Source organism: Oncorhynchus clarkii, chromosome 1 (assembly GCF_045791955.1).
Source record: "Oncorhynchus clarkii lewisi isolate Uvic-CL-2024 chromosome 1, UVic_Ocla_1.0, whole genome shotgun sequence".
Taxonomy (NCBI): Eukaryota; Metazoa; Chordata; class Actinopteri; order Salmoniformes; family Salmonidae; genus Oncorhynchus; species Oncorhynchus clarkii.
In genome coordinates this window covers 15,315,361-15,342,606 of record NC_092147.1, presented here as the reverse complement: position 1 = coordinate 15,342,606, position 27,246 = coordinate 15,315,361, and the positions used below count along the sequence as shown (strand labels likewise).

The following is a 27,246-nucleotide window of genomic DNA, read 5'->3' as shown; positions in this document are numbered from 1 at the left end:
GGGCTTCGATGCATGAGCTGTCTTAACAGTTACAAATGTCCCAGCGACAATTGCTGAATGGATTGATGGAATAGCCTGCTGTTCCCATTTTCAATGTTCCTATTTGCACATGTCTGTTTGGCTGGGACAGAGGTCACCCCATGCCAAAAGCATTATATCTATGATCCTCCGTGGGCGGATTGGGCTTGTCTATGATTCAATACCTGAATGCATCTCCCTATACAGGTGGGCTACTAGCCCTTATCACAGAGATGTGTGCCAAGTGACAAATAGTAATTTGGCATAAGTAAGTTCCTCCATCGATCTTCCAGCTGCCAAGGCAAAAAACAACACAAATCAGACAGCCAGAGGCCTTCACTGCAGACCTGATGCCATGCAGACGCTATAGCAGCATTCTATTATGAATTCTAACACAGTAGAGAGTGATAGCCTCATTATTGTTATTTTATTGTGTTACTTTTTATTTTATTTTTTACTTTTGTTTATTCAGTAAATATTTTCTTAACTCTATTTCTTGAACTGCACTGTTGGTTGAGTGCTTCTAAGTAAGCATTTCACGGTAAGGTCTAAGCCTGTTGTATTCGGCGAATGAGACAAATAAAATGTGATTTAATGTTTTAAATTGTGGTATTCATTGTGTGTTTGGCTTAGTCTCCGTCCATTTGGTGATGACAGGCAGAAGTCACACAAGCAAACATCAGGCCTTGAATGGCATTCCAACTTAAAGATGTTGTTCAGAATTTGACCTTAAACGAGTAATCAGCAAGTTGCTACATACATTTTTTAAAATGATACATTAATGATATGTCCCCATTGATTGTTGAAGAATATAACTTATAAATGCCTCATGATTTTAGTTTAACTGTCGTACCCCATCAGAGTTGAAAATATTCACTTGTTTTACTCCAATGTTTGTAAATAATGTAACTAAACAATCACTGTACAGCCTAAAAACATGGTTAAAACGATTTAGTGTAGTTGTGTGGAATTTTAAAAATAAAATAGTAACTAAACATATCCAATATCCCCACAGTTACTTAAGATGGTTAACTAGCTAGCTAAGGTTGTTTACAGTTTACAGGTTGTTTACTCTTCGACACACTTTGCTAGCAACCATAGAGCTCTCCTGTCAAACACCAGTCTCCAAAAATGATGAGGTGTCTCCAGTTGTGTTTATAGTGATTGTGACGCACCTTCTATGCTTATTCACTTTCCATGCGTATTTTGTTCTGTGTCGTGTGTCATCATGTCAACATTCTGAATGGCTTTCCCCAATATTTATATTATCTACTATGAAAGGAGCCTTACTGTCACGTCCTGACCTTAGTTCCTTTTTTATGTCTCTATTTTAGTTTGGTCAGGGCGTGAATTGAGGTGGGCATTCTATGTTTTGTTCTATGTTTTGTATTTCTGGTTTTGGCCTGGTATGGTTCCCAATCAGAGGCAGCTGTCATTCGTTGTCTCTGATTGAGAACCATACTTAGGCAGCCTGATTTCCCACTATGGGTTGTGGGTAGTTGTTTTCTGTTTTATGTTGCTGCACCTGACAGGACTGTTTGGTTTTCGTTCATTCTCTTGTTATTTTTTTTTGTGTTCAGTTTAAATAAAAAATAACATGAACAACTACCACGCTGCGCTTTGGTCCACACCTTCTTCATACGACGACCGTTACACTTACACCCATCCTATTCCAGCCGTACTCCCATGCTAGTACCTCATTTATTAGCAGCATTCTGGGGCCAAGTGAAAAGCGTGTTTGAATTAAGTGTTTGCCCAGACTGTGCTGATAGGTTTGCTTAGCCATTGTGATTGGACTAACGTTGTTGAGTATTGACTATCTCTCCCAGTATGACCTCAGCCCTGCTTAGCACAATGAGATGGCCATGAGGTGTAAACATCAGGCTGATTGTGTTTGGGGTTTGGCCGTAAATAAGAAAGTGTTTACTGAAGACAGAAAAATCGTGCCAAGGATACATTTTGGGGATCTTGTTTTACTCAAAAGGGCCCATGAAGGAAAATATTGCAGAGTGCACCTTTAAGAATTAAAATGTACCAAACTCTGTAAAGACTGCATGCATATTTTACTTTCTTTGCAAATGCTCAGTGCTTATGGCGTCACGTGTCCAGAGCTTCTTGTATTTTGCAGTGTAATGATTTTACGGATTCAAGTGTGACTGCTCTGCATGGGCTTCCAAGACCTTTGTAAAGTACCCCCATAACCTCAGGATTACCTGTTCATTACCTCGTCTCTGAACAGAGCATCTCGCTTAATATGGAGGCTGGATGGACATCCCTCTCCTGTTAATGTCCCAGTCTCCACTAATCCCCTATGGCAACCCATTTAAAATACACTGCCTTGATATTGCCTATGACTGTCTGTACCGGACAGATAAACGCAGTCATTTACATGGACAACCATGGGCTCGCAGCTCCGTTCCATACCAGCTGCCAGACAGCTCTCTCAGTAAGCCCACAGTTCTCTGGAACTGCCAGATAATTGGACCTTATTTAATTTCAGAGGGGAAAATATGTAATTTTTGAAGAGAAACGTGTGCATGTGGCCAAAGCAGCATTTACTGTGGAAGTTATTTTACTGTCATGTTTGGGTATAACGGCAGTACAAGAAAAAACTGCTGAGTTTGTTTGCTCTTCCCTGACTAATCAAATCAAATCAAATTTATTTATAGAGCCCTTTTTACATCAGCTGATATCTCAAGGTGCTGTACAGAAACCCAGCCTAAAACCCCAAACAACAAGCAATGCAGGTGTAGAAGCACAGTGGCTAGGAAAAACTCCCTAGAAAGGCCAGAACCTAGGAGGAAACCTAGAGAGGAACCAGGCTATGAGGGGTGGCCAGTCCTCTTCTGACTAGAAATTACTCCTTCACCATCTCATATCAGATTCAAAAGAGATACTGTAATGCTGATTATAATCCCGCTCAAATTTTCTCTATCAGCATTAAGAAAATACAGTTGCCATGTCCCAGACTATGATTATTTTAGTATTTTGATTGGCTCAATTCCAAGCGAATTGGTACACTACATGACCAGAAGTATGTGAACACCTTCTTGTTGATCATCTCATTCCAAAATTATGGGCATTAATGTCGAGATTGTCAGACCTTTGTCGCTATAACAGCCTCCACTCTTCTGGGAAGGCTTTCCGCTAGATGTTGGAACATCACTGCGGGGACTTATTTCCATTCAGCCACAAGAGCATTAGTGAAGTCGGGAACAGATGTTTGGCGATTAGGCCTGGCTCGCAGCCGGCGTTCCAATTCATCCTAAAGGTGTTCGATGGGGTTGAGGCCAGTCAAGTTCTTCCACACCAATCTTGACAAACCATTTCTGTATGGACCTCGCTTTGTGCACGGGGGCATTGTCATGCTGAAAAAGTAAATGGCGTTCCCCAAATTGTTGCCACGAAGTTGGGAGCACAGAATCGTCTAGAATGTTGTATGCTGTAGTGTTAAGATTTCCCTTCACTGGAGCTTAAGGGCCTAGCCCGAACCATGAAAAACAGCCCCAGACCATTATTCCTCCTCCACCAAACTTTACAGTTGGCACTGCAGGTGTTCACACAGCTCAAGACACCAGCCGTTGGAGCTTAGTGCTTTACTGCTACATTAACACAAAAGCAGGTAGCATTCTCCTGGCATTCGCCAAACCCAGATTCGTCCGTAGGACTGCCAGATGGTGAAGCGTGATTCATCACTCCAGAGAACACATTTCCATTGCTCCAGTCCAATGGTGGCAAGCTTTACACCAATCCAGCCAAAGATTGGCATTGCACATGGTGATCTTACGCTTGTCTGATGCTGCTCGGCCATGAAAACCCATTTCGTGAAGGTCCCGACGAACAGTTATTGTGCTGATGTTGCTTCCTGAGGCAGTTTGGAACTCGGTAGTGAGTGTTGCAACCGAGGACAGACGATTTTTACACAAGATGCGCTTCAGCACTCCGCGGTCCCGTTCTGTGAGCTTGTGTGGCCTACCACTTCGTGGCTGATCTGTTGTTGCTCCTAGACATTTCCACTTCATTATAAATGCTCTTACAGAAGCAGCTTTAGCTGACTTGTTGGAAAGGTTGCATCCTATGACGCTGCCATTATGAAAGTCACTGAGCTCTTCAGTAAGGCCATTCTACTACCAATGTTTGTCAATAGAGATTGCATGGTTGTGTGCTCAGTTTTATATAGCTATCAGCAACGGGTGTGGCTGAAATAGCCGAATCCACTAATTTCAAGTCCACATACTTTTGTATATAGTGTATGTATTTGTTAAGATTTGGCTGCACATCATGCATGTTTGGAAATGAGTTGCATAAGCAAAGACAAAGGCAAAAAAGGATTGGAAAGACATTTATCTCATATTGCATTGTATTTCTCACGCTATGGCCAGAAGGCTGAGCCAATGCAAGTTTCTGAGTCTGGCTCGAAAGGCTAGTGCATTCTCTGGACTTCCAATACCGAGTAGGCTTGTTCCAATTATTTTTGTCAGTATATGAATCCAGTTCTCCGTCTACTGTAAAAGGCTTACTGCAGTTTTCCTCCACTGTTCCACACAAGGTTTTCTCCTCTTATCATTATTGTCAATTTTTGTTTCCTGTCAGAGACATCAAAGTCCATCAGTTCTGCCTGTCTCCTCGTTTGCCTACTCTCCAGTCAAGGTTGAACCTTCCCCCTGTCTCTCTGCTATTTCTCATTCACAGAAGACTACTGTACTGTTGCATGTAAAAACAGTGATCTTTGAGAAGGTACCTTTGCTTTTTCTCACCACCTGTTGTTCATAAGGTTTGGCTTTAAAGTCACAGTACTCAGTCTAGCTCCACCCACATTGAGCCAATAACACTTTGTGAACAGAGGGGTGGGTCTTGGCGAATGTAACTGACACTGTTTGTTGAATTCTGTGGTAACCAATTGATTGATTGATTTGCTTATTCATTAATGGGTAAATGCCACCTCATCTGGGGGTGTGGCTTCTACAAGGTTTTACACGGATTTGCTCATCTTTTCAAAATAAGAATCTGGTTAAGCTCAGTAGTATTTCCAGTAAAGGTGATTTGTAGATCAAGAGTTTCTATGCAGCACCTGTATCAGGCCAACCCTTATTACCAGCACCTTCTACAGTTCTACAATTATTAGCTATAGACTTGTTTAAGAAATGCTAATCAATCTGCTAGTCTGTATGCCCGGGAGCAGTGGTATAAAGGACTGAAGTAAGAATACTTGAAAGTACTACTTAAGTAGTTTTTGGGGTATCTGTACTTTACTATTTATATGTTTGACAACTTTTACTTTTACTTCACTACATTCCTAAAGAAAACTTTTTACTCCACATATTTTCCCTGACACCCAAAAGTACTTGAATGCTTAGCAAGACAGGACAATTGTCAAATTCACACACTTATCAAGAGAACATCCCTGGTCATCCCTACTGCCTCTGATCTGGCGGACTCACTAAACACATGCTTCATTTGTAAATGATGTCTGAGTGTTGGAGTGTGCCCCTGGCTATCCGTAAATAAATAAAACACTAGAAAATGGTGCCGTCTGGTTTGCTTAATATAAGGAATTTGAAATGATTTACACTTTTACTTTTACTTTTGATACTTAGGGATATTTTAACAATTACATGTACTTTTGATACTTAAGTATATTTAAAACCAAATACTTTTAGACTTTTACTAAAGTAGGATTTTACTGGGTGACTTTCACTTTTACTTGAGTCATTTTAAAGGTATCTTTACTTTTACTGAGGTATGATAATTGCGTCCTTTTCCCACCACTGTCCGGGAGTCTAGCCTAGTCTGCACAATGCATTTCATACCAGAGAGATTACTTAAGAGTTTTCTCCACATTACACATGACTGGTTTTAAATCCCTGTTATGGATTTCTCCATTGATCAGAAAATCGTCAGATCAAGCTCTCTGGAATATAATTTTGACTGTGTCATTATCGTGTTATTACTACTCTAACGCGATGAAACGCTGTATTTCTGATGATAAGCAATCTCTTTAGAAATAGCTTTTATAGTAACGATAACTTGATTGGCTGTAGTTTCAGAAAATTATTGTATGGAGTGGATTTATATTCTTATGCTATGGTAGCTGGCTAGATACCACACAAACGTGAAATTATAGGCCCACGTAGGCGCATTCCAACAGAGACATTACTCCAGTCTGAAAAAGGTTTTCCAGTGAACATTCACAAAGAAACCAATGAATATAGCCTAAACTGAGATGAGAACCAAAGAAATGAATAGATTCTCTCACATTATGTCTCATCTCTACTGTTGCAAATTCCCAGTTTTTCATATTCAGGTCATGCTCACTTGGGTTTGAGTGATCTGTGGAGTACTGAGAAAGTTCTTAGCTAGCTATGGGCCTTAACTTCACAATGCACTTGACTATTGTAAGGCAGATAAACACTGTCACTTGAAATGTAGAATAAATTAAGATTTGTGCCGAGTAGAAGAGTCTGCATTAGACACAAAGCCTGCTGTCTATCATAGCCTCTGTATGGGAGAAGATAAACGTAACAATTCAGAGATCAAACCGCCAGAGGAAGAATACGCAGCAGTCCCAATTTTTTTTGTTTACGTATGAATTCAAGTGCATAGGCAATGTTGATGTATAAATCTGTCACTTAGAGTTTGAGGTTTAGCACACGCCACTGTTTTGTTGCGTCTCAGTGGGTTTTTCAATCCCCGATTGTTTCTACCCCTGCAGAGTTTCAGCTTGCAAACCTTTCTGCTGCGCCGCGCCACAGCTAACTACAGTCTACAGAGTCGTGTCTCTTGAGTTTTAGAAGTCAAACGTATTTGAAGGCAAACTCTAAACCATGGACAGAGTTCCAGAACGGGTCATTTGCTGCTTGCTCATTGGCTACATAATGCAGGCCTATGTCTTGCGTGTGAGTGTAGAGCGATCGGCATGAGGGATATGACATTGGTCAGGTAGGCTCCAGGCAGAAACACATACCGTAACACACAACTTGTCCTCTTGTGTAACAGGGCTGTGGGATCACCACAGAGCCGGGTGCAGGCAAACAGTCACGACTCCTTGCTCTGACAGCCAGCCTCTTGTAGCTAGCTCTTCCATTCAGTCTGTAATTGATAAGATCCTTGTCTTGCTCAGGAGGAACCTACTGTAGTCCTTCTGACATGGCGTTTTGCTTTCTTCCTCAACTCTCAACGAACTCCGCTTGTAACATTCCATCAAACATGAATAAATGAAAAATAAAAAAGGGATGGTATAAAAAAGGAAAGGGAGAGAGAATAAATAGGAAACCTTGGGTGTTCCACCTCACTCACCTCTATTCCATATCTGTCTGAACTCGTGTCCTTCCCCTGGGGCTGGATTTACTCACTCTACACCAGTCCACAGTGACTGCCTGCTAGATTTCTAGTCCACAGTGACTGCCTGCTAGATTCCTAGTCCACAGTGACTGCCTGCTAGATTCCTAGTCCACAGTGACTGCCTGCTAGATTCCTAGTCCACAGTGACTGCCTGCTAGATTCCTAGTCCACAGTGACTGCCTGCTAGATTCCTAGTCCACAGTGACTGCCTGCTAGATTCCTAGTCCACAGTGACTGCCTGCTAGATTCCTAGTCCACAGTAGCTGCCTGCTAGATTCCAAGTCTACAGTAGCTGCCTGCTAGATTCCTAGTCTACAGTGACTGCCTGCTAGATTCCTAGTCTACAGTGACTGCCTGCTAGATTCCTAGTCTTTAGTGACTGCCTGCAAGATTCCTGGTCCACAGTTGCTGCTTGCTAGATTGCTAGTCCACAGTTGCTGTCTGCTAGATTCTATTCCAAAGGCTATAAAATATAAAATTGAACCAAAGGTAAAATAAGGATTGGGAGACAGATAAGATCTGAATGTAAAGTGTGAACAAAGGCAGGTTCATGGTTCTGTATATATTTGGAGGGTATAAAACAGAAGTGCTTCAACCAAAGTTATAACAAGGATTTTGGGAGAGGGATAAGATCTGAGGGGAAAGGGTAAATAAAGACAGTTTCATGGTTTTATCTTTTCCTTTTATTCCCGTCTGAAAAGAAGGGGAGCAAACTTTACATATACGCAACGCTCACCAGTGTCCCCAAGTCCACCTCCATTCCCCAGATTCTCCCTCTGTCATCATCAGTATTTTAATTAATTACACACAGAGTCATGGGGGGTGCTTTAGAAATAGAATGTGTAACTCTTATGGGGGTGCACACCTTTATATGCTTAAACTGACTGCCCGCTGTCTGTAAGTAAAGTGTTGGAGAAATCATTTTGGCTGCTGCTGTGTGGTAAAGGATTTGGGACGGAGACTTTTCCTTTTCTATTTATTTCTATTTCCAGGAGTAAGAAAGATTGGATTCTAAATGGAGCTGTCATTCTGTGGTTGCCCACTATATCCCTCTTCTCTTTTCTTCTCTCTCTCTCTTTTGTTCCAGGTTCCAATCAAACAGACTATCAGATAATGTCCTTGTCCCTTTGTCCTCCCTCAGGTTACTGGAGTCATTAGTTACAGTGCCTATAGAAAGTTTACACCCCCTTGAAATTTTTTCACATTGTTGCGTTACAAGTGGGATTGAAATAGATGTAATTGTAATTGTTTGCCATTGATCTACACAAAATAGTGCATAATGTCAAAGTGAAAAGGAAATTCTACACATTTTTACAAATTAATACAAATTCAATAACTAAAATATAGTAGTTGCATAAGTATTCACTCCTTTGTTTAATTAAGCAAGCCTAAATTAGTTCAGATGTAAAATGTGGCTTAATACATCACATAATAAGTTATGTGACATGATTTCTGAATGACTAATCCTTCCTCTGTCCCCCATACATAAAACATCTGTAAGGTCTTTCAGTCAAGTATTAAATTTCAAGCACAGATTCAACTACAAAGACCATGGAGCTTTTCGAAAGCTTCGTATAGTAGGGCAGTGATTGGTAGATGAGTAACTATAACTAATCAGACATTGAATATATTTTTAGTCCTTAAGAGTCTATTGATGCACCCATGCGTCAATCTATTGAACATAATGAAAAAATCCCCATCAAAATCTGTCAGTTTAAGCTTGAGATATCTTTTTTTGCATGGGCTGTGTCTCAATCCACCACATCCACCTATGTCACCCATACACATCTGCGATGGAACGTGACAGAGCTACAACACTGTTTGTCAGAGCACAAGACATCCTGAAAATCGGTATTCTCACAAAAACGTCTGTAGTGTTCGAACGGTTTGGCCTTCTAACTAATATGACCACTCTATGGAAAGACGAGACTCACGAACACGATGGTGTTCTCTGTTCCGCACAAGCCCCACGGGGCTCATCTGAAGGTAACCCACACAAATTAATAGAAGTATGGAGGTAGTTTTATGCCAACAAAAATATGGGGTTAAATATATGTCCAAAAAACAACAAAAAATCCTGAGCTTTCTTATATCTCCTTGACACTTCAAAACCTTATTCCTGATGATACATATTTTTATAACCTACATCACAAAGCCAAATCTACCCAGGAGTTGCTTACCACAGTGAATGTTCCTCAGTGGCCAAGATAAAGTTTTGACATAAATCTGTGCTGTGTAGCCATGATCCCCAACACCTTGACAGAGCTTGACTAATTTTGAAAAGAATATTGGGCAAATATTGCACAATACAGGTGTGCAAAGCACTGAGACTTACCCAAGAAGACACAGCTGTAATAGCTGCCAGAGGTGTTTCTAACATGCACTGACTCAGGGGGGTGAATACTTACTTATGTAATCAAAGTATATTTTTTATTTAAAAAAATATTTTTAAATGTTACAAATTTTCTTCCACTTTGACATTACAGAGTATTTTTGTGTAGACAAAAAAAATACAACTAAATGATTTTCAATTCCATTTTGTAACGTAACAAAATGTGGGGTGTAGACCTTCTATAGGCACTTATTGACCGCTAAGAATACGTAGGATCTTAATTTGAGCCATTGTTCTATAGCAGGAAAGTAATATTGCAGGAATAGGAAATGTGAATTATTATGTGGATTATAGTTAATGGATTTTCTTGTAGGGGTTGATTGATTTATCGTAAGAAAAAATCAAGTTGAAAATTCAAAGTTGAAATTAAACAAATTGAGAAGCCTTTTGAAACATCAAATACACTAACAATACACTACAATATTTACAATTCCTGCATTGTATGAAAGTTCTCCTGCAACAAGGTGATCAAATTAAGATCCTACATACAGTTGAAGTCGGAAGTTTACATACACCTTAGCCAAATAAATTTAACTCAGTTTTTCACAATTCCGGACATTTAAACCTAGTAAAAATTCCCTGTTTTAGGTCAGTTAGGATCACCACTTTATTTTAAGAATGTGAAATGTCAGAATAATAGTAGAGAGAATGATTTATTTCAGCTTTTCTTTCTTTCATCACATTCCCAGTGGGTCAGAAGTTTACATACACTCAATAAGTATTTGGTAGCATTGCCTTTAAATTGTTTTACTTGTGTCAAACATTTCGGGTAGCCTTCCACAAGCTTCCCAAAATACGTTGGGTGAATTTTGGCCCATTCCTCCTGACAGAGCTGGTGTAACTTAGTCAGGTTTGTAGGCCTCCTTGCTCGAACACACCTTTTCAGTTCTGCCCACAAATTTGCTATAGGTTTGAGGTCAGGGCTTTGTGAAGGCTACTCCAATATCTTGACTTTGTTATCCTTAAGCCATTTTTCCACAACTTTGGAAGTATGCTTGGGGTCATTGTCCATTTGGAAGACCCATTTGCGACCAAGCTTTAACTTCCAGACTGATGTCTTGAGATGTTGCTTTAAAATATCCACATAATTTTCCTACCTCATGATGCCATCTATTTTGTGAAGTGCACCAGTCCCTCCTGCAGCAAATCACCCCCATAACATGATGCTGCCACCCCGTGCTTCATGGTTGGGATGGTGATCTTCGGCTAGCTAGCCTCCCCCTTTTTCCTCCAAACGATGGTCATTATGGCCAAACAGTTCTAGTTTTGTTTCATCAGACCAAAGGACATTTCTCCAAAAAGTATGATCTTTGTCCCCATGTGCAGTTGCAAACCATAGTCAGGCTTTTTTTATGGCGGTTTTGGAGCAGTGGCTTCTTCCTTGCTGAGCGGCCTTTCAGGTTATGTCGATATAGGACTCGTTTTACTCTGGATATAGATACTTTGCTGTTGTTCTGGGATTGATTTGCACCTTTCACATCAAATTACGTTCATCTCTAGGAGACAGAACGTGTCTCCTTCCTGAGTGGTATGATGGCTGCGTGGTCCCATGGTGTTTATACTTGCGTACTATTGTTTGTACAGATGAACGTGGTTCCTTCAGGCGTTTGGAAATTGGTTTTGGGTGATTTCTTTAGATTTTCCCATGATGTCAAGCAAAGAGGCACTGAGTTTGAAGGTAGGCCTTTAAATACATCAACAGGTACACCTCCAATTGACTCAAATTATGTCAATTGGCCTATCAGAAGCTTCTTAAGCCATTACATACTTTTCTGAAATTTTCCAAGCTGTTTAAAGGCACAGTCAACTTAGTGTATGTAAACTTCTGACCCACTGGAATTGTGATACAGTGAATTATAAGTGAAATAATCTGTCTGTAAACAATTGTTGGAAAAATTACTTGTGTCAAACACAAGGTAGATGTCCTAACCGACTTGACAAAACTATAGTTTGTTAACAAGAAATTTGTGGAGTGGTTGAAAAATGAGTTTTAATGATTCCAACCTAAGTGTATGGTAACTTCCGACTTCGAATGTATGTTCCTCTATGATGTGAACTGTTGAATTCTATTTTGATACTGCTTTGCGAGACAGGAATAACTCACACACAATATACTCCTGTGGTCTCAGTGAGATGTTATTGAAGGTTTTCTTTGAACTGATTTATGAGGGGTCAAATAAAATTGTATCTGTCACATGTGCCTAATACAACTGGTGTAGACTTTACCATGAAATGCTTGCTGACGAGCCCTTTCCAACGATGCAGAGTTAAACAATTATTATAAAAAGAAAAATAGTAACACGAGGAATAGAATACACAAGAATGGAGCTATATACAGGGAGTACCAGATCAATGTGCAGGGGCACAAAGTATTTGAAGTAGATACTGTATGTACACATCGCCTGGAGTCAAAATCGGACTTTACCGACAACTGGCACAAAAGCTACTTACAGTATGAGTATTCATACGAAGTAAGATACTTTGATGACAGGAATTTTGCTTATGTGCCATGTGTAAGTCATTGTCAAGCCCGACTCACTGACACCATGCCATCTGTTTATAGTAAGCAGTTATTGTGAGCTTCAGTACATTACAAAAGGGTCACAGTACACTTCGAAGTGAACTATAAACGCATTATGCCTTTTTGTTAATTCTGCTCAGTCTAGGGGGTTTCCAACCTCTGGTCTAGGCGGCAACATCAGTCTATTCTTCCTCTATGCCCAGGGAGGAGTTGACTCACTGGGTGCCACACTACAAAGCTCATTCTCCCTCAGTCCCAGGAGAAACCAAGCTTTGATCTCTTTATCTGGAGCAGAAGAATACTTTTGATGAGCGTCATTGAAATGGTTAATGGCTGCTGCCTGCAAACACACATGTATCAAACATTCACCTTTCAACTTATCCTCTGATGCACCTGTCCCAGCAGCTGTTTGAGGTTGCAGGAGTCAGAGAGAGGCAAACACCAACACACATTGAGACACACACACACACACACACACACAAGGGGGAACCCGACATAGAGCATGAATTGCAATTTGTGCTTCCATCTCTCCTGTCTGTTTTCTGCAGCGAAGCGAATTAGCAACGTGTCAGGGAGGGTTACGGAAACGGGCACCCCAATTTTGAATCGGTATGTAGTGGTAATCAAACCAAGGCCTTTGAAACAGGCGGTTTGAAATCGTCCCTCTTATCCGGTGATATTGCTTTTTGAGTCAAAGAGTGGCTAGGGAGAGCATAAGCTTGAAGCTCACCACAGTTTTTGTTTCATGAAAAAAAAGGGATTTAAAAGATAACCACTTTTCTCCATCCTTTAACATACAGAGAGAGGGTGTTTGAATTTCAATCAGTGATTAGAGTTGCATTCTCCAGTGTTTCAAATAGAAAAGCCTTTAGGGTGTCCATATGTCACTCAGTCGTTTGTTTTGGTTCTGACTTTTTCTTTGTACTTTTTTCGGAAATTAATGATTCATAATGCCTTTATAAGCCCTACATGCTTCACAACTTAATAACCACATTTCATACTGTTCTAATTCACAGAGTAAAAACTCAACGGACATTATGAAAGCTTAAACAAGTTTATTCTACCCAAAGGCTCAATACAGCTGCATTCAGACAAAACATGTTTCCGCCACCACAAGTACATGTATATATACTCCAATTTAGGCACTCCTCCTCCTCTCCAATCCTTGCATCTAGTATGGTTCGACAGGAAGAGGGTAAGAGGGTAATAAACCCTAATTTCTCCCTTAAGAGGATCTGACCTGACCTTTACCCCACATTTGCCTAACCCACAGATGTCCATCCGTATCCCCTATAGCAATCCTGTGACTTCCTCCCATCTACCCAACACATTCCAAAGCCATCTGGCTCCTACAGATAACCATTCACTTCTGATGTAAAAACTAGTCTCTTTCACTCCTCAGATACTATACTTCTGAGTATAACAATGTTCCAAATTTAACCCAGAATCTAACCATACTGAAGAGATTGTGAAGACCATATGTAGATTGCTTTGCCAAATGTAACCACTATGTCATATTCCAACAAAGTTGTGCTTTACAAAGGGTGAGCAATGCTATGTTTGATTATAGCAATTGTGAGACTCATTCTCCAGTTCTTTTCTTTGGATCTGACACGGTTTCTGATTCTTTCTCTCTCTCTCCTCCCAGAACCGCTTCCACCTACAGATGGTTACTCGGATCCCCCCGTCGGGCCTGTCGGAGCTGCTGCTGGCCGTCCTCCAGCGGAGCGGCTGGCAGGAGCGCATGGCCGTGCTGTGCCAGGGTTGGGAGGAGGATGGCCTGCTGGAACTACTGGACCTCCAGAGCCACCTGGGCTGTGGTGCAAACCGTTGGCAACTCCGCGCCCTCCTCAACCTCACCCATGCTGGCCCAGCAGAATCCCAAATCCAGGACTTCCTTTCAGAACACTTCCGGGGGCAGGGCCCAAGTCAGATCCCACCACCGGCCGCGGTGCTGCTGTTTGGGGGCGACCCAGAGTGTGCCGCGGCGGTGCTGCGGAGCGCCCAGGACTTGGGGCTGACGCTGCCCACGGTGCACTGGGTGCTGGGCTACCCACTGAGCCCCGACGCCCTGCACTCCATCGGCCTGCCCCTGGGTCTGCTGGCCTACGGTGAAGTGGAGCGCAAGCCGCTGGACTTCTACATCCGCGACGCGCTGCAGCTGGTGGGCCGGGCAGTGTCAGCGGCCACAGTGGTGCGCCCAGACCTGGCGCTCATCCAGAACATGGTCAACTGCTATGACAAACCCAACAAGCACGAGGTGCCCTCCTCCGGACAGTACCTTGCCAGGTAAGGCTGGTTTACTTTGAACCTTTAACTCACAAAGTCTCTGGAGGTTTAAAAGAATAGTTTACATACATACACAGTCAGGTCCAACATTATTGGCACCCTTGATAAAGATGAGCAAAAATCTTTACACCCCTTCATCTTTTCCATATTTTAGTGTGTTACATCCAGGAATTTAAATGGACAAAATGTTGAGTTTGTGTTACTGTCCTACACACAATATCCCATAATGTCAAAGTGGAATTATGATTTTAGAATGTTTTACAAATCAATTACAAATGAAAAGCTGAAATGTCTTGAGTCAATAAGTATTCAACCCCTTTGTTATGGCAAGCCTAAATAAGTTCAGGAGTAAAACTTTGCTTAACAAGTCACATACAAAAGTTGCATGGACTCTGTGTGCAATAATAGTGTTTAACATTATTTTGGAATGACTACCTCATCTCTGTACCCCACACATACAATTTTCTGTAAGGTCCCTCAGTAGAGCAGTGAATTTCAAACACAGATTTGAGCACAAACACCAGGGATGTTTTTCAATGTCTCGCAAAGAAGGACACCTCTTGGTAGATGGGTAAAAAAAACACCCAGTCACTACAAAGATACAGACGTCCTTCCTAACTCAGTTGCCGGAGAGGAAGGAAACCGCTCAGGGATTTCACCATGAGGCAAATGGTGACGTTAAAGCAGTTAGAGTTTAATGGCTGTGATAGGAGAAAACTGAGTATGATTCAACAACTTTGTAGTTACTCCACAATACTAACCTACATGACATAGTGAAAAGAAGGAAGCCTGTACAGAATACAAATATTCCAAAACATGCATCCTGTTTGAAATAAAGTACTAAAGTAAAACTGCAAAAAATGTGGGAAAGAAATGTACTATTTGTCTTGAGTACAAAGTGTTACGTTTGGAGCAAATCCAATACAACACATTACTGAGTACCACTCTTCGAAATTTCAAGCATGGTGATGCTGCATCATGAAATGGGTATGCTTGTCATCAGCAAGGACTAGGCAGTTTTCTAGGAAAAAAATAAACGGAATACAGCTAAGCACAGGCAAAATCCTAGAGGAAAAACCTTGTTCAGTCTGCTTTCCAACAGGCACTGGGAGACAAATTCACCTTTCAGCATGACAATAACCTAACACAAGGCCAAATATACATTGGAGTTGCTTACCAAGACAACAGGGAATGTTGCCGAATTACAGTTTTGACTTAAATCTGCTTGAAAATCTATGGCAAGACCTGAAAATGGCTGTCTAGAAATGATCAACAACCAATTTGACAGAGCTTGAAGAATCTGGAAAATAATAATGTGCAAATTTAGCTTAATCCAGGTGTGGAAAGCTCTTCGAGACTTACCTAGAAAGACTCACAGCTGTAATCGCTGCCAAAGATGATTCTAACATGTATTGACTTGAGAGGGTTGAATTCTTAACTAATCAAGATATATTAGTGTTTTATTTTTCATGAATGTTTTACAAATGTTAGCATTTTGTGTAGATCGTTGACAAAAACATGACAATTAAATACATTTGAATCCCATTTTGTAACACAACATAATGTGGAAAAAGTCAAGGCGTGTGAATATTTTCGGAAGGCATACATACATACAAAAGTTTGTGGAAATTCTTTCAAATTAGTGGATTTGGCTATTTTAGCAACACCCGTTGCTGACAGGTGTATAAAATCGAGTCCACAGCCATGCAATCTCCATAGACAAACATTGTCAGCAGAATGGCCCATACTGAAGAGCTCAGTGACTGAGCGGCACTGATGCCACCTTTCCAACAAGTCATTTCGTCAAATTTCTGCCCTGCTAGTGCTGCCCCGGTCAACTGTAAGTGCTGTTACATTAGGAGCACCTTCCTAATATTGGGTTGACTCCAACACTTCCTTCAGTTGTGTCAAGTTGGTTGGATGTCCTTTGTGTGTTGGACCATTCTTGTTACACACAGGAAACTGTTGAGCTTGAAAAACCCAGCAGCGTTGCAGTTCTTGACACAAACCGGTGCGTCTGGCACCTACTACCAAACCCCCTTCAAAGGCACTTAAATATTTTGTCTTTCCCATTTACCCTCTGAATGGCACACACACATCCATGTCTTAATTATGTTTAGGCTTAAAAATCCCCTTAATTTACACTGATTGAAGTGGATTTTTAACAAGTGACATCAGTAAGGGATCATAGCTTTCAACTGGAATCATCTGGTCAGTCTGTCATGGAAAGAGCAAGTGTTCTCAATGTTTTATATACTCAGTGTACATACACCCACACGCACGCACACGCACGCACACGCACGCACGCACGCACACGCACACACACACACACACACACACACACACACATACACACACACACACACACACACACACACACACACACACACACACACACACACACACACATACATGCATACTGTTGTATTGCATTCTGTTGCATCTCCTTTTAGCCAAGTTGTGTCTGAATAGTGTTTTCAGGTCCATGTTATTATAACGAATTGGTTCGGTAAGTGCTGTAGACAGTTAAGTAGTGATTCTCTCCCAGTGTCAGTGTTCGCAGGAGACTGCAAATAGGCCTATCTCTTGCTGAGGTCAGACTTTTCTTCACCCCCAACCACAGAGCAGCTCTTCTAAACACAATGATAGATGCAGCCTCCAGTGTTTGGAGAGAGGCTGGAGTGTGTTTGTACACATACGTACACAGACTCTCTCTCACACACACGCACGCATGCACGAACACACACGTGCACACACACACACACACACACACGTGCACACACACACGTGCACACACACAAACACACACACAGACAGACAGACAGACAGACAGACAGACAGACAGACAGACAGACAGACAGACAGACATACAGACAGACTCTCTCTTTCAAACACACACACACATGCACACGCATGCACTCATCCAGCTGGAATACAAACATGAAGTGGAGGAGGGTAGAGTTTTAAGCTTTATTCATGAGTTCCAGTCAGTTGCCTCCCCAACAGGGCAGCCAGGCTCCCTTATCAAAAGAGCCCACAGTCCTTTCTGTCTCTGCGTGGCTCAGAGCAGTGCAGAGCAACAGCAGCACACAGCTTTACAACTGCTGTATCTGCCACAGACCAGAGTAACAACAGCTGCGCAACCTAGCCATGCAGCCAGCGTCTCAGCACAAAAACACAGTAGAATGAGCTTCAATTGGACCAATTGTAACTAGGCTCAGCTATATCATGTTGGGAAAAACGATACACCAGAAATGATGCAATAGCTTGTGGGTCTGGAATGCTAGAGCACCATGTTGTATTTATTAATTGGCTGAAAGAGGCAAGTCATTTTGAGCAGTAAGCAGTTAGCACTTCATTTCAGGAGTAGTGTTTGTTGCCTGGGGCGTCAACGCAGAGGAGAATGATTATAACATTTTGGAAAGCACCCCTTTATAACTATAATAAAACTATATTCAGTTCGACCAAGTCATTTAGGAGGGCCATCTAACTAATGGGATTGACTGGGTGCCTAGTGCAGAGTAAAGATCAACGATGTCGAGATAACAGCGATTTGCTCAAGAACAACTCCATGATAATCATAATGTCACCTAGACACATAATTACAGCTACATAACAGAGCAACTATTAGAGAGAGAAGAGGGCTTCAGGGGAGGAAGGAATGGATCATGAGAGAAATGCATGAGGGTTGATGAGAGCGGTAGATAGAAACCCAAAAAGGTTGAGGTGGGGGAGGTGGATGCTTTTAAAGTAATTGCAACCTGTGCCTACTGTTAAAGAGGAACACATAGCCTTTCAATGTAATGATGTAATAGCATCCAGCTCCTTTTACCTTGTGTGGGGTTGAGAAGAAAGAGGGGAGGAGGGGGGATGTAGGCTGAGACAGAGAGAAATTAATGACCTAAAGGTTTGGAGACAAATGACCTTTTAATTTTCGATGAAAGAAGTTCAGCGGCGATCACATGGTGTCGTCTCAGTTATTGATGGCTGCACACATTCATCCTGACACAACATGACTGTCACAGCTACCCTCAGCCAATGGGATTGTCTGGATCTGTATTTCCTGAAGTGACCCCTTCGCTAAGCTAACCGCTAGCGCTAAGCTAAACCACCATGCCGTAATTCATTGAAGGGCTAACCGCTAGGGGCTAGCATTTCACCATGGATCCGAGGCAGAAATGTATGAACTGGGGCAGGTTTTCACATGGAAATTAACTACTCACTCGCTCAACTAAGCAGAGCCTGGCATTCAGAGTCTGGGGTGAGGCCAAAAAGGTGTCAGCCAGAAAGATAGCCAATCCTAGCCATGGGGAAATGACTAGCTGTCAATCAGAGTGGTGATGGTATACACTGTTGGCCTTGCTGCAGGTGCAGGATGGATTAGTTTGGCTTCAATAGATGCCAATCCTGCTTTTGACATGTTGTGCTACAGTAGCTACGGTGCCTGTCTGGACTGTGCTGCAGGTCAGGTGTGGAGAGAAGAGGTGTAGGTGGTTACAATCAGATCACAGTTTGGAGTTCACTGTGCATTTCCTGAAGTGAGTTTTATACTGTACAGTCTGACTCACTATCCCTGTGGCCAGAAGTCCATGTTCCCCTCCCCCGCCACCACACCATAGAAATCATCTATAGGAAATGCAATATCTTGGGACTCAAATGCATGCACTAAATAGCCTGAAGGGTAATGAAGTCCTGTAATCTAATGTGATCTCCTCTGGCCTATAGGTTCCTGTCCAACACGTCGTTCTCAGGGCTGACGGGGCCGGTGTCGGTGCAGAGGAACCTATCCCGAGTTCTCACCTCTCAGCGATTCCACATCTGGAGCCTGCAGCGGGACGCGGTGGGCCAGCCCACCTGGGTGACAGTGGGCAGCTGGGAGGGGGGCCATCTGGAGGTGGAGGACCAGGGCCTGTGGCAAGGGCACAATGGCAAGGGCCATGGCCGGGGGGAGGGCCAGGGGAGGCGGGGCGGGGGCCGGTGGCGAGCCGGCAGTCCTGTGGCAGGCAGCCGGGTGCGGGTAGTCACCCTAGTGGAGCACCCCTTCGTATTCACGCGGGAGGTGGATGAGGACGGGAACTGTCCGGCAGGACAGTATTGCCTTGACGCGGGGACAAACAGCTCGGACATGCTGGAGCGCTACTTCAGTGAGCGTGCCACGGGAAACTCTACCTTCCTGCCCACGGACTACGGCAAGTGTTGTTACGGATACTGCATAGACCTGCTGGAGAAAATGTCAGAGGACATGCGCTTCGAGTACGACCTGTACATCGTGGGCGACGGGAAGTACGGTGCATCGAAAAGCGGCCGCTGGACTGGGCTGGTGGGTGACCTGCTCAATGGCGTGGCCGACATGGCCGTCACCTCATTCAGCATTAACTCAGTACGCAGCCGTGTCATCGACTTCACCTCGCCCTTCTTCTCCACCTCGCTGGGCATCCTGGTGCGCAGCAAGGACACGGCGGCGCCCATCGGCGCCTTCATGTGGCCCCTGCACTGGTCTATGTGGGTGGGCATCTTTGTGGCGCTGCATATCACCGCCCTCTTCCTCACCCTCTATGAGTGGAAGAGCCCGTTTGGCATGACGCCACATGGACGCAACCGTCTGCGCGTCTTCTCCTACTCGTCTGCGCTCAACCTCTGCTACGCCATCTTGTTTGGCCGCACGGTCTCCAGCAAGACGCCCAAGTGCTGGACGGGTCGGTTTCTGATGAACCTGTGGGCCATCTTCTGCCTGTTGGTGCTGTCCAGCTACACAGCCAACCTGGCCGCCGTCATGGTCGGCGAGAAGACCTTCGAGGAGCTATCGGGGATCCACGATGCCAAGGTGAGTATTTGTTTTCATTATTAACTCTTCTCTCCCGCCACAATCTCGTTCTCCCTCACCCTCTATCTCTCTCATCTTCCCTCTCTCTCCCTCCCTTCCACCTCTCCCTTCATCCCTTTCCCCTCTACCTTCTTCCCTTCCACCCCAGCTCCATCACCCATCCCATGGTTTCAGGTTTGGCACGGTGAGGGAGAGCAGCGCTGAGGAGTACATGAAGAAGAGTTTCCCAGAGATGCACGAGTACATGAGGCGCTACAATGAGCCCACCACACCCGATGGAGTGTCCACCCTCAAGTAAGAGATCACAACCCTACTTCTGGAGCGCAACAGGGTGTGCAAGCTTTTGTTCCAGCCCTACACTCACATACCCGATTCAGCTAATCAAGGTCCTAATGAGTAGCTGCTTAGTAGAATCAGGTGTGTTCGAGTGGGGCTGGGACAAAAAGCCTGCACCTGCAGTATCACTCCTAGAGTAAGATTGTCCATGGCACCTCTGAGCTACATCCATAGAAATACTATTTAAAGGCACTTTAACCTACGTTTGATTGTATCCATGGGTGTTTATAAGTGTTATTTAAGTTATTTGGCCAGAGGTGGATCAAGTCAAGCACAGAGTAGATAGATACTTTCTCTGACTTCCTCTGGGAGAAGTGTTTGTTGTGTTCCTCAAAGAAAGGTCTGTCATCAAGGAAGGCAGAAGAGAAAGGCAATGGAGAGGAGAGGCCAATGGTATTGCTTCAAAACAAGATCAAATGGGAAAGGGAGCACACACAAAAAAAACTGTCTCTCTACGCGTGTTGTCTGACTCTCTAGAGACACAAGGCTGCAAAGTTGATCCTCAGGTGGAAGGTTATAGTTCAATTTAGACCAAGAAAGAGAAGACAACTGTCATTTGAACTTGTGATTGTGTAGACTGTGGATCCTCCTATTTTATCTTAGTTTTGTCAAATCTTTTGACAAGGTTAGCCAGTAGCCACATAGACATGTTTGAATATTGTCTTACAAAATAACTTAGAAAACAAAGATTGTTGGAGTTTTGTGATGCAGACACAGGAAGTCTAGAAGCAAGTGCAGTGTTAGTTTAATGAAAACTAACACAACACAAGCGTCTAACAAAGAAAACATAACCAATACTACCTGAAGAGTGATCCTAGGGAGTGATAGATAAAGGGGGAGTAATCAGGGGAGTGATGAAGTCCAGGTGAGCCTCATGAGGCGCAGGTTTGCGTAATGAGGGTTGCCAAGTGTGCGTAATGGGACCGATTGCCAGGACCGATGTTTAGTAAACCGGCGATGTCGAGTGCCGGAGAGGGGGAGTAGACGTGACAGTACCTTCCTGACTCGCGGCTCCGGCCGCAGGACGATGCCAGCCAAGGGGGCAGCCCCGAGGGCGAGAAGCGGGCCGGTCCAGATGGGGAAGGTGGAAATCTCGGATGATGTTGGGATCTAGAATGTCGTCCACCAGAACCCAACACTGCTCCTCTGGACCATACCCCTCCCAGTCCACCAGGTACTGGAGCCGACCACCACGACGTCAGAAGTCCAGGAGGGATTTGACAGCATAGGCGGGACCTCCTTCGACGTCCAGGGGAGGTGGAAGGGTGTCGTGGGACGCGGCTTCAGCCTGGCCTGAAGAGGGAGACATGAAAAGAGGGTGAGATTCGGTAGTTCGTGGGGAGCTGTAATCTATATGTCACCTTGTTGACCCTCCGGAGAACCTTGAACGGCCCCATAAACCAGGGGCTCAGTTTCTTACAGGGCAGGCGGAGTGGGAGTTTCCTGGTGGAGAGCCAGATGCAATCACTAGGATGGAACACGGGAGCCTTACTGAAGTGGCGATCCGCCTGCTTCTTCTGGTGGCGGATGGCACGCTGGAGCCTCACGTAGGCATCGTTCCAAACTTCTTCTGCGTGCCTGAACTACTCTTCCACCGCAGGAGCTTTTGTCTGGCTCGGGGTCCACGGAGCCAGGGGCGGCTGATAACCCAGAACACACTGGAAGGGAGTCAGCCCGGTGGAGGAGTGACGCAATGAGTTCTTGGTGTAATCCGCCCAGGGAAGGAATCGGGCCCACTCTCCCTGCCGGTCCTGGCAGTGACTCCTCAGGAAGCTCCCTAGCTCCTGGTTCATCATCTCCACCTGCCCGTTAGACTGAGGCCGGTATCCGGAAGTATCCTCAAGCTTTTCCATTATGGTTTTCCATACCCGTGACGTGAATTTGGGGCCACGGTCGGAGGAAGGCCATAGTGCCGGAAGACCTGCTGGAACAGTGCCTCAGAGACCTGGAGAGTGGTAGGGAGACTAGAACGGCAGGATTTAGAGAATTTGTCCACAACCACTAAAATGGTGGTGAACCCATCAGAAGAGGGGAGAACAGTGACAAAATCTTTGGACAGATGTGACAGGAAGGGGAGGTAGTTTCCCTGCTGGAACGTGAAGGGGAGTTTTTTGATTGAGTACATACTGAACATGAGTTGACATAGTAGGCGACATCCTGTGCCAAAGTGGGACACCAGTATTTATCAGAAAGGGATTGGATGGTGCGGGTGATACCTGGATATCCAGTGGCGAGGGATGTGTGCGCCCAGGTCAACAGCTGATCTCTCACCTCCGCAGGGACGTAGATGCGCTCTGGAGGGCAGGTGGTAGGAGCGCGTTCCCTCTCTAGAGCTAGGCAGATGTCCATATCTACTTCCCACAACACGGGGCCAACAATACGGGAGGAACGATTGATGGGCTAAAGGGCACTCACAGGACAGGGAAGGAATCGACGTTGAACCACAGGGCGATGATTCTCATCTTAGACCAGGAGATGGTGGGTTTATGAAGTTGAAGCCATGGGAGGACAAGGATGACTTTGTGCACAGGTGCAGAGGTGATGAGAAAGGGCAGGCTTTGAGGGTGCTGTGACGTGCGTAATAGTGCCGGGTCCCCACTGTCATTTATCCAGGGCTCGGACCAAACAAGAAGAGGAGAGCAGGTACACAGCGATGTTGAGGGAGGAGACAAGGGCCTAGTAGATGAAAATCCCTGCAGCACCGGAGTCCACTAGAGCCTTAGAGACAACACCTGAGCGACAGCCAGCCAACGAAATAGAAACCAGGAAGGGTTTGGCGAAAGATGATGAAGGAATACTGATGAAGACTTCTGGTTAGGATGCACTGGACACAGCTGTAGCTGGTGCCCCTCCTGGCCAAAATAGGGACACAACCCCAGCCGTCTCCGGTGACGTAGCTCTGCCGTGGAGAGATGTGATTCCTATCTCCATGGGTGTTCAGGCTCTGCCTCAGGACGTCTGAAGGAGAAAGGCGAGGGATGAGGGGACCACCGATGCTCCCGAAGAAGGTTTTCCAGACGGTTTGCTATCGCGATGAGCATGTCCAGGGAAACGTTGTCGTCCCGACAAGCCAACTCCGTTTGGACATCCTTGCGCAGTCCTCTTCAGAATAGGGTGTGGAGTGCCGGCTCATTCCATCCACTGGGGGCTGCCACAGTCTGGAATGTGAGGGCGTACTCCGCAACAGTCTGGGCACCCTTCCAGAGTTGGAGTAGTCACCCACCTCTCTCTTTGCCACCCGGAGGATGGTCAAAGACTGCCCTGAACAGAGCTATGAACCCCTCATAGGAACCCAGCTCCTCCTCTCCTCTCTCCCAGATGGCCGTACCAAACTCCAACACCCACCCGGTCAGCAGGGAAATGACCGTGGCAACATTGGACCTCTCCTGGTGGGGGCTCCCGTCTGATGAGCGAAATAGAAGGAGCACTGGAGTAGGAAGCCTCGGCATTTGGATGGAGTCCCATCATATCTTCCCGGGAGGGGAAGTTGGGCATCGGTGACCTGGGCAGATTGCTGGGTAGGCTGGGAGACTGGTTCGCTGGGTTGACTCATGATAGAGGGCTCTGCTATTTGAAAGTAAATCCTCTCGTGTGGTGTCAAGGTGGTGGAGGATGCGAAGGACCTCATCCGTAGTCGCATGCAGTTGGGCCAGCTGATCGTGGTGTTGGTGGAGTAGGTGTCCCTGTTCGCCAACAGTCTATATATATATATATACAGTGGGGAGAACAAGTATTTGAAATACAGGTAAAATATATATATTTTGATATACAGGTAACGAGTTCAAACAGGTGCAGTTAATACAGGTAATGAGTGGAGAACAGGAGGGCTTCTTAATAAAAAACAAACAGGTCTGTGAGAGCCGGAATTCTTACTGGTTGGTAGATGATCAAATACTTATGTCATGCAATAAAATCCAAATTAATTACTTAAAAATCATACAATGTGATTTTCTGGATTTTTGTTTTAGATTCCGCCTCTCACAGTTGAAGTGTACGATGATAAAAATTACAGACATGCTTTGTAAGTAGGAAAACCTGCAAAATCAGCAGTGTATCAAATACTTGTTCTCCCCACTGTATATATATATATATATATATATATATATATATATATATATATATATATATATATATATATATATATTCTGCTGCTTCCATATTTTCGAGGTAGTATTCTGTAACGTAGACCCAGGGAGTCTGGAAGCAAGTGTAGTGTGATTTTAATGAAAACAACCATGGAACGAATACAAAACAAGAGCAGCATGTAACAAGGAAAACATAAACAATACTACCTGAAGCGGTGTGTGTAATGAGGGTTGCCAAGTGAGCATAATGATGGGTTGCCAGGACCAGTGGCTAGTAAACCGGCAACAGTGAGCGCCAGGGAGGAGGAGCGGGAGTAGACGTGACAAGTTTATCCCTTCTGGAATAAGAGTCCACTCTTCTAAGTGGGTGGTTTGATGGATGGCTTGATTAAACAGCCAAAGTGCCAGAAAATTGCTGGTAATATCCACTGTTGATTTCTTACCCAAGAGGTCATCCCCTCCTTACAATTGAAGCTGAAGTCAGAGGACTCCAAAGCTGACACATTTGAAATGTGCAGTTTTGACATCTTGAACCTCCATTATGATAGTTCCCTTGACCCATAATCCTCTCTGGTTCAGCTGATGTGCCTAGTCAGGAGTCAGCATCATAATGGAAGTTGAGTGCCTGATTTGGGCACTGTACTCTGTCTGCATTAATTCCGGTTTTGTTTAGTCAGACAGGCGATTAATATGTGACAATAAAACAGATATCTAATGGCTTTGCTTTACCCTTCTCCTTCTGTCCAATTTCCCTGGAGGACTGATTCTGAGCCCCCCATTTACACTGAGACATGAAGTATAAACATGATGGTGACGAGGGCCATGTGCTGAATCTGGAATGAGGGAGGACATAGCTTTTTGATGTGTGGTGCGTAGGATTGAGACATGGTCAATTTCAAACTTGGCCTGTTTGGTTTGTGGTTTACAACGATTCGGATGTGGCCTAGTTGGTGTGTTGTGATTGGGACGTGAACTAGTTGGTGTGTTAGGATTGGGACTTGGCCTAGTTGGTGTGTTGTGATTGGGACGTTATAGAGATATCCCTCTAGTGGTGTGGGGGCTGTGCTTTGGCAAAGTGGGTGGGGTTATATCCTTCCTGTTTGGCCCTGTCCGGGGGTGTCCTCGGATGGGGCCACAGTGTCTCCTGACCCCTCCTGTCTCAGCCTCCAGTATTTATGCTGCAGTAGTTTATGTGTCGGGGGGCTAGGGTCAGTTTGTTATATCTGGAGTACTTCTCCTGTCCTATTCGGTGTCCTGTGTGAATTTAAGTGTGCGTTCTCTAATTCTCTCTTTCTCTCTCTCGGAGGACCTGAGCCCTAGGACCATGCCCCAGGACTACCTGACATGATGACTCCTTGCTGTCACCAGTCCACCTGGCCGTGCTGCTGCTCCAGTTTCTTTCAACTGTTCTGCCTTATTATTATTCGACCATGCTGGTCATTTATGAACATTTGAACATCTTGGCCATGTTCTGTTATAATCTCCACCCGGCACAGCCAGAAGAGGACTGGCCATCCCACATATGCTCTCTCTAATTCTCTCTTTCTTTCTCTCTCTCGGAGGACCTGAGCCCTAGGACCATGCCCCAGGAATACCTGACATGATGACTCCTTGCTGTCCCCAGTCCACCTGACTGTGCTGCTGCTCCAGTTTCAACTGTTCTGCCTTATTATTATTCGACCATGCTGGTCACTTATGAACATTTGAACATCTTGACCATGTTCTGTTATAATCTCCACCCGGCACAGCCAGAAGAGGACTGGCCACCCCACATAGCCTGGTTCCTCTCTAGGTTTCTTCCTAGGTTTTGGCCTTTCTAGGGAGTTTTTCCTAGCCACCGTGCTTCTACACCTGCATTGCTTGCTGTTTGGGGTTTTAGGCTGGGTTTCTGTACAGCACTTTGAGATATCAGCTCATGTACGAAGGGCTATATAAATAAATTTGATTTGATTTGACGTGGCCTATTTGTTGTGTTGTGATTGGGACGTGGCCTATTTGTTGTGTTGTGATTGGGACATGGCCTGTATGTTGTGTTGTGATTGGGACGTGGCCTAGTTGGTGTGCTGTGATTTGGACGTGGCCTGTTTGGTGTGTGGTGATTTGGACGTGGCCTGTTTGGTGTGTGGTGATTTGGACGTGGCCTGTTTGGTGTGTGGTGATTGGGACATGGCCTATTTGTTGTGTTGTGATTGGGACATGGCCTGTATGTTGTGTTGTGATTGGGACGTGGCCTAGTTGGTGTGCTGTGATTTGGACGTGGCCTGTTTGGTGTGTGGTGATTTGGACGTGGCCTGTTTGGTGTGTGGTGATTTGGACGTGGCCTGTTTGGTGTGTGGTGATTGGGACATGGCCTGTTTGGTGTGTGGTGATTGGGACATGGCCTGTATGTTGTGTTGTGATTGGGACGTGGCCTAGTTGGTGTGCTGTGATTTGGACGTGG

The 27,246-nt window shown here is 44.5% G+C and overlaps 1 protein-coding gene across 1 annotated transcript in view; it reads left to right on the top strand.

Moving 5' to 3' along the window:
* Positions 1-27,246, top strand: part of LOC139368661 (glutamate receptor ionotropic, NMDA 3B-like) — a 103,420-nt gene that overhangs the window by 53,490 nt on the left and 22,684 nt on the right. The window contains exons 2-4 of the mRNA XM_071107871.1: positions 13,921-14,561; positions 19,287-20,385; positions 20,534-20,679. Of these exons, the coding sequence (XP_070963972.1) occupies positions 13,921-14,561; positions 19,287-20,385; positions 20,534-20,679 (1,886 nt within the window). The remainder of the gene's footprint in view (positions 1-13,920; positions 14,562-19,286; positions 20,386-20,533; positions 20,680-27,246) is intronic.